At 49.9% G+C, this 8,271-nt stretch overlaps 1 protein-coding gene across 6 annotated transcripts in view; it reads left to right on the top strand.

Annotated features, from left to right (window-relative positions):
* TTLL1 (tubulin tyrosine ligase like 1) overlaps positions 1–8,271 on the top strand; it is a 41,750-nt gene that overhangs the window by 26,289 nt on the left and 7,190 nt on the right. For 5 of the 6 annotated variants that reach the window (XM_017518890.2, XM_037735035.1, XM_017518889.2 and 2 more), the window contains 3 exons: positions 2,068–2,211; positions 4,564–4,650; positions 7,910–8,073. In XM_017518890.2, the coding sequence (XP_017374379.1) occupies positions 2,068–2,211; positions 4,564–4,650; positions 7,910–8,073 (395 nt within the window). The remainder of the gene's footprint in view (positions 1–2,067; positions 2,212–4,563; positions 4,651–7,909; positions 8,074–8,271) is intronic. The other variant, XM_017518894.2, reaches the window with a different exon arrangement.

Raw genomic sequence — 8,271 nt, 5'->3', positions numbered from 1 at the left:
TAAAAAAAAAAAAAAGGTTAAAAAAATAAATAAATAAAGGGATTTCACCATCTTGGCCAGGCTGGTCTCAAACTATTGACTTCAGGTGATCCTCCCGCCTCAGCTTCCCAGAGTGCTGGGATTACAGGCATAAGCCACCACACCTGGACTTTATTTTAAAATATGGCTTAATTCTCCTTTTATCTGCTTTGAGTCAGTGCTGTTTGCTTGAGCAGTTAGTAGGCTGGTTTTGTTCAGTTCATGGTTCTCACTTAATACTTAGAAAATGAAATCGCAGTCCCCCAACAATGTAATACACTCCGGTATTTTCTAGCTCTTTGCCTTCAAAGGCAAGCATTGTATGGATAATTAATTTTCAGGGGTGGCAAAACAGAAAGGGCGCAGAACTGGCATCAGAACATTTGGGCTGGGCGCCCAGCTCCATCCCAGCCCAGGAGGAAAGCTTGGGCAAGTAACAGCTTCTCTGAGCCCGGCCTTCCCTGTGAAGTGGGATGATGATGGTGACTTCTCAAAGTTGTTAGAGAATTATGGGTGTGGTGCTTTTAAACTGTAGTGCACAGCCCTGGTGTGTCTTAGGTTGGCTTCCCCAGGAAAGACTCTGAGGGAGAAGTCAGTGTTCAGGAGGTTTCCTGGGGCCCAGTGTCAGGGGCAACACCTGTGAGGGAGGTGAACGGACCCAGCAGAGGGAGAATCGAGCTGTGATCTTGCTGCAGTGGAGGCCTCAGCCCACGCCGGGGCGCTGTGGAGCAGGGATGTCCCTGCAGAGCTGTCCTGGAGGGACCAGGGGCTGACAGCTGGCCTCAGACAGACATGGAATGCTGCTGCCCTTAAGGAGGGCTTCAACCCTGGATTAGGGCACTCCCTCAAGCCAAGGGCACTCCCAGTGTGGGTCTCAGCTGGAAGAATGAGCGCCTTGGTTTTGAAGGGTATCCCGGCAGCGCTCCACAGCCTTGCTGTGAGGCATAAATGATTAATCTTGAGAGTATTAGGAAGATGAGCATTTACAAATACCCATATAAGGCCGGTCACGGTGGCTCCTGCCTATACGGTCCCAGCACTTTGGGAGGATGAGGCAGACAGAGCACCTGAGGTCAGGAGTTCAGGACCAGCCTGGCCAACATGGTGAAACCCCGTCTCTACTAAAAGTACAAAAAATTAGCTGGGCATGGTGGCGCGTGCCTGTAATCCCAGCTACTCAGGAGGCTGAGGCAGGAGAATTGCCTGAACCCGGGAGGTGGAGGTTGCGGTGAGCCGAGATTGCACCATTGCACTCCAGCCTGGGTAACAAGAGCGAAACTCCATCTCAAAAAAAAAAAAAAAAAATTAGCCAGGCGTGATGACACATGTCTGTAGTCTCAGCTTCTTGAGAGGCTGAGGTGGGAGGATCGATTAAGCTCTAGAGGTCATGGCTGCTAACGCCAAAGTCACACCACTGCACTCCAGCTTGGGAGACAGAATGAGACCTATCTCAAAACAAAACAGAAAATAGGTGGCCTGCCCAAGGCAGGCAGATCACCAAGTCAGGAGATCAAGACCATCCTGGCTAACACAGTGAAACCCCATCTTTACTAAAAAATACAAAAATTAGGGCTCGGCATGGTGGCTCACACCTGTAATCCCAGCACTTTGGGAGGCCGAGGCAGGGCTATCACCTGAGGTCGGGAGTTTGAGACTAGCCTGACCAACATGGAGAAACCCTGTCTCTACTAAAAAAAAAAAAAAAAAAAAAGAAAAAAATTAGCTGGGCACGGTAGCTGGTGCCTGTAATCCCAGCTACTCGAAGGCTGAGGCAGGAGAATCCCTTGAACCCGGCAGACGGAGTTTGCAGTGAGCTGAGATCGAGCCACTGCACTCCAACCTGGGCGACAGAGCAAGACTCCATCTCAAAAAAAAAAAAAAACAGAAAATATGTGCCCAGATCTTCCTGGGGCAGAGGTCCCATCTGCCTTGTTGCTGGACGCCCGCACCTAGGGGACACTCCTGAAATGCTTGGGCAATGAAAGGGTTCCACTGGGTTCCTCTGGGGTGCACAGCCTGAGCGACGCCTACCTGCTTTCCTGTTGCCAGGACGACTACAACCACATCCACGGGGGCAAGTGGACGGTCAGCAACTTGCGGCTCTACCTGGAGAGCACCCGCGGCAAGGAGGTGACCAGCAAGCTGTTCGACGAGATCCACTGGATCATCGTACAGTCCCTGAAGGCCGTGGCGGTGTGTTGGTGTGGGTGGGGGAGCTGGCTCTAAGGGCACATTTAGGAGTGGTGGGGCTTGCTGTTCTTTTGTTAAAAATACCTGTTTTGGGCTGGGTGCAGTGGCTCACACCTGTAATCCCAGCACTTTGGGAGGCCGAGACGGCAGATCACCTGAGGTCAGGAGTTCAAGACCAGCCTGGCCCACATGGTGAAACCCATCTCTACTCAAAATAAAATAATTAGCTGGGTGTGGTGGCACACACCTGTAATCCCTGCTACTCAGGAGGCTAAGGCAGGACAATCGCTAGAACCCAGGAGGCAGAGGTTGCAGCCAGCCAAGATTGCACCACTGCACTCTAGCCTAGGTAACAGAGCTCTGTCTCAGAAAACAAAAATAAAACCACTGTTTTCAGCCATGCATGGTGGCTCACACCCGTAATCCCAGCACTTTGGGAGGCCGAGGCAACGGATCACCTGAGGTCAGGAGTTCAAGACCAACCCAGCCAACATGGTAAAATCCCATCTGTACTAAAAATACAAAATTAGTTGGGTGTAGTGGTGCATGCCTGTGATCCCAGCTACTTGTGAGGCTGAGGCAGGAGAATCGCTTGAACCCAAGAGGCAGAATTTGCAGTGAGCCAAGATCACACCATTGTACTCCATTCTGGGCAAAAGGAGCGAAACTGTCTCAAAAAAAAAAGAAAGAAATGATGTCTGGTGGGCGCCTTGACTTTCTGCACTTCGAGTGAAGGTCTTCCAGCTTTCAAAGTGGTGTGTGAGCACGGTGTGTGGGTTCGTCCTGCGTCTTTTTTTTGGGATGGAGTGTTGCTCTGTTGCCCAGGCTGGAGTGCAGTGGCGCAATCTCGACTCACTGTAACCTCCACCTCCATGTCAAGTGATGCTCCTGCCTCAGCCTCCTGAGTAGCTGGGATTACAGGCACACACCACCACGCCCAGCTAATTTTGTGTTTTTTGTAAAGACTGGGTTTCACCATGGTCAGGCTGGACTTGACCTCCTGACCTCGTGATCCGCCAGCCTCGGCCTCCCAAAGTACTGGGATTACAGATGTGAGCCACTGTGCCTGGCCCTGTTCTGTGTCTTTGACTTACAGTGAGAATCCGGATAGATAAAACCCTCAGGACCTAGTTCATTGCTGGAAATTCGTCTTAGGGGCTGAGTGCCCCATCTCGTGTCCCACTGAAGCTCCTTATGCCTTGGTGGCTTGGGTTGCAGCTTGAGTGACGGGTAACGAGTGTGGAGTTCAGATCTGATTTCATGCCAGGCCCCATCATGAGCCAAAAGGAGACTTAGCTCAAGAGCCTCCTCTTACTGAGCCTCAGATGCCTTATCTGTGAAATTGGGACTGTGACACCAGTGTCATGGGGTGTACGTGAACAGTGCTCTGCACTTCGTGTTTGGGAATAGTTAAATGCCATTAATCTGTTAACACGTGATTGTGTGAATTGTAATACCCAGTTCCCCAGCCCTTTGCTCTCCCTTCCTAGCCCATTTTAGTCTTCCTTGGATTGGCAGACATTCGAGAAAAAGTTAGCTGTTTTCAAGGAAACCTGTATTCCCTCAGCATAGCCCTCTGGCAAGTGCCTCTGATTGGCTCTTTCTGGGCCTCAGTTTTGTGAACTAAAAAGCTGTTTTCATAGATTTCTAAGGCTCTGCGGGTCTTTGGAGCAGGGATTTATGTATTCAGTTTTTATTCACTTAGCAAGTAGTTCATCACCTGGTTTTTACCAGACATGTTGTTCTCATAGTGAGGCAGCCCAGGAAACTGGCACATGGGAGGGGCCTGGTGCAGGATGGGAGGTGGCTCTGAGGCCCTCAGAGGAACCTAGTTAGACCTGCGTGCAGCCTGAGCCAGGACAGAGATGCTGTCTGTAAAAAATTGTTTGTAAATGGATTTACATTTATCACTGGGAACAGAGTTTAATAGTCTGGCATCCGGCTCCCTAAGGGCCTGGGACGGGGCGACGGGCAGCCTGGTGGACAGTCTGTGTTTGTCTATGATAAGGCCACCCAGTCTGTCACTGCGGGTTCTGGGCTTGGAGCAGGATGTCTGTCCACTCTCATGCCAGTCTCACGCCAGCTTGGGTACTAGTCAAGCCTCTGATGAGTAAGATGCAGAGACGCCCATTACAGCTTCATCAGTTCTCTCTATCATGCCAAGAAAAGTGCCCAGTCTCCAAGCTCTGTGGGAGGAAGAGGGAAAGAAGGGAAGGAAGCCTTTGGGTTGGAGGATGGGAACCCTTGCCGTGGGAGGTTGGGACCGTGGGGACGATCCTGCTTGTCTCTGAGGCGTTGGTCTCTGCTGCGCCCTTCAGTGCTGGCCCTGTAACCCGCTGGTCACTCTCTCCTCAGCCGGTGATGAACAATGACAAACACTGCTTTGAATGCTATGGCTACGACATCATTATTGATGACAAGCTGAAACCCTGGCTGATCGAGGTAAGCGCGGCAGCGCCCACACCTGGCCGCACCGCACACAGCCCCCAACACGCTTATGTCCCAGCTTGGGCCTGGCAGTCCCCCAGGCCCCAGATGTTTCTCAGGCCAGGCAAGAAGGGGACTGATGTTCAGGTTGGATGGCTTGCTGTTGGGTGAGGTAAAAGCACATTTCTGCATTGCTCCTCTCCCAGTGCCCGGCCCACCACAGGGAGCTGCGGCCCATCTCACATGAACCTGGTGGCTGCAACACCTCCAGGGTGCCTCTGGGCTAGTCCATCCTCCCTCAGTCCTGTACCCTTCCTGTCACCTGGGTGACAGTGTTCCCGTCTAGGAAAGCAGCTCACAGCTTCAGAAGCCCTTGGCCAGCAGGAGCAGACTCCTGAGGAAGGAACATCGCTACTATTCTTTTTTCTTTTTTCTTTTTTTTGAGACAGAGTTGCTCTCTGTTGCCCAGGCTGGAGCACAGTGGCACAACCTTTGCCTCCTGTATTCAAGCAATTCAATTCTCCTGCCTCAGACTCCCAAGTAGCTGGGACTACAGGCGCATGTTACCACACCCGGATAATTTTTTTGTATTTTAGTAAAGACGGGGCTTCACTGTGTTGCCCAGGCTCGTCTCGAACTCCTGAGCTCAGGCAATCCGCCCACTTTGGCCTCCCAAAATGCTATGATTACAGGAGTGAGCCACTGCACCCAGCCAACGATTCTTTGTTTTTTTTTCTGTCTTGAGACAGGGTCCCACTCTGTGACCTAGGCTAGAGGCAATGGTGCAATCATAGCTCACTGCAGCCTCCAGCTTCTGGGCTCAAGTGATCCTCCTGACTCAGCCTCCCAAGTAGATAGGACTGCAGGCACATACCACCATGCCTGGCTAATGTTTTTGTTTTTTTTGTAGAGATGAGGTTACACTATGTTACCCAAGCTGGTTTTGAACTCCTGGGCTCAAGTGATCCTCCTGCCTTGACCTCCCAAAATGCTGGAATTACCAGTGTGAGCCACCACTCCCAGCCCTTTTTTTTTTTTTTTTTTTTAATTTTAGTTTCAGGGGCCACACGTGCAGGTTTGTTACATGAATGTATTGCGAAATGCTGGGCTTTGGGCTTGTCTTGAACCTGTCACCCAAATAGTGAACATGGTATTCAGTAGGGAGTTTTTAAACCCTTGCCTTTTTCTTCCCTCCCTCCTTTGGAAACCTTAGTGTTTTGGGTATTTTTTAATTTTTGAGATGGGGTCTTGTTCTGTCACCCAGGCTGGAGTGCAGTGGAACAATCTCAGCTCACTGCTAACCTCTACCTCCTGGGTTCAAGCGATTCTCGTGCCTCAGCCTCCCGAGTAGGTGGGATTATAAGTATCTGCCACCACACCTGGCTAATTTTTGTATTTTTAGTGAAGACAAGTTTTTACCATGTTGGTCAGGCTGGTCTTGAACTCCTGATCTCATAATTCACCCACCGCAGCCTCCCAAAGTGCTGGGATTACAGGCGTGAACCACCACACCCAGCCTGAGACTTGGTCTCTTAAAAAAAAAAAAAAACCAGGCCAGGCACAGTGGCTCATGCCTGTAATACCAGGATTTTGGGAGGCTGAAGCGGGTAGATCACGAGGTCAGGAGTTCAAGACCAGCCTGGCCAGCATGGTGAAACCTTGTCTCTACCAAAAATACAAAAAAATTAGCTGGGCATGGTTATGCACGCCTGTAATCCCAGCTACTCAGGAGGCTGAGGCAGGAGAAATAGCTTGAACCTGGGAGGCAAAGGTTGCAGTGAGCTAAGATCATGCCACTGCACCCCAGCCTGTGTGACAGAGTAAGACTCCATCTCGAAAAAAAAAAAAAAAGACCAAGTCTCACTCTGTGGTCCAGGCTGGATTGTAATGTCACCATCATAGCTCACTGCAGCCTTGAACTCTTGGCTCAAGCGATCTTCTCACCTTGACAAGACTGGGACCAGAGGTGTGTGCCACTCCTCCCAGATAATTTTTTTTTTTTTTTGTAGAGACGGGTCTCGCTGTGTTGTAAGCTAGTCTCAAACTCCTACCTTCAAGCAATCCTTCCACCTCGGCCTCCCAAAGTGCTGGGATTATAGGTGTGAGCCACCGCACACAGCCTAATAACAATTTTTAAGTTTCATGTATTCATAATAAGAATTATAGTATTATGCTATACTACAGCGGTCATTTTGAGGACAGTGAGGTCTGTGCAATTCTTTGGCACAGTACACATTCAATACGCTGCTAGCATCACAGAGAGGCAGTCTGACTGGGAGAAACCTGAACAGCTTGCAGATTTGCCCCCTTTAATCTCCCATGGCCTGAAACAGTTAACCAAGGTCATTAGAACTGTGCACAAAATATGAGTAAATAAGCAGGGACTGACTGGGCACGGTGGCTCACGGCTGTCATCCCAGCACTTTGGAACACTAGGGCAGGCGGATCAGGAGTTCGAGACCAGCCTGACCAACATGGTGAAACCCCATCTCTACTAAAAATACAAAACTTAGCCAGGCGTGGTGGCTGGCACCTGTAATCCCAGCTACTCAGGGGGCTGAGATAGGAGAATTGCTTGAACCCAGGATGCAGAGCTTGCAGTGAGCTGAGATGGCGCCACTGTACTCCAGCCTGGGTGACAGAGCGAGACTCCATCTCAAAAAAACCAACCAAACAAACAAAAAAACAGTGACCGAGGGCCTATGGGACTCTCCACAGAGCAAAGTGAATGTCTACATTTGAATGTATGGATTTCATGACGTTGCTTAGCTTCTCAGAGGCCTTATGAGACTACCTTTCCATGTGTTGGAAGGATTCATCATTTGAGTTAGAATGCTGCTTGTTTTAGTTTTCTTTTCTTTTTTTTTTTTTTTTTTGAGATGGAGTCTGTCTCTTTGTTGCCCAGGCTGGAGTGCAGTGGCTCGATCTCAGCTCACGGCAACCTCCACCTCCTGGGTTCAAGCAGTTCTTCTACCTCAGCCTCTCGAGTAGCTGGGACTACAGGAGCATGCCACCACACCCGGCTAATTTTTATGTATATATTTTTAGTAGAGATGGAGTTTCACCATATTGGATAGGCTGGTCTTGAACTCCTGACCTCACGATCTGCCCGCCTTGGCCTCCCAAAGTTCTGGGATTACAGGCGTGAGCCACTGCGCCCAGCACAACAACCTTCCTGAAGTGTGCAGCAGGCAGAATCTCCTCCACAGTGCGCGTTTTCATTCCGAAAGAGAGAGAGGAGCAGGTGAGGAACGTGGGTCTTTTCCTCTCACAGGTGAACGCGTCCCCGTCTCTCACCTCCAGCACTGCCAACGATCGAATCCTCAAGTATAACCTGATTAACGACACCCTCAACATTGCCGTCCCCAACGGCGAAATTCCAGACTGCAAATGGAACAAGTCGCCCCCAAAGGAAGTCCTTGGCAATTACGAGATTCTGTAAGTTTGTGAGCGACTGCGTGTTTGTCCTTCTGTGTCTCTGAACGGCGTGTCCCACAACCCAGCTTGGATTTCTGGGCATGTGTGGATTCCCCTTATTTGAGCAGAGTGTTTTATTTATTAATAACATTATGGGATAGATTGTGTTGTTGCAGAAAGTCAGTTTATTTATTTTATTACTACTTTTTTTTTTTTTTT

This window comes from Cebus imitator, unplaced genomic scaffold, assembly GCF_001604975.1.
Source record: "Cebus imitator isolate Cc_AM_T3 unplaced genomic scaffold, Cebus_imitator-1.0 Scaffold711, whole genome shotgun sequence".
In the NCBI taxonomy this organism is placed as follows: domain Eukaryota; kingdom Metazoa; phylum Chordata; class Mammalia; order Primates; family Cebidae; genus Cebus; species Cebus imitator.
Note: the sequence above shows the minus strand (reverse complement) of the source record. Positions and strands in the feature narration are given on the sequence as shown.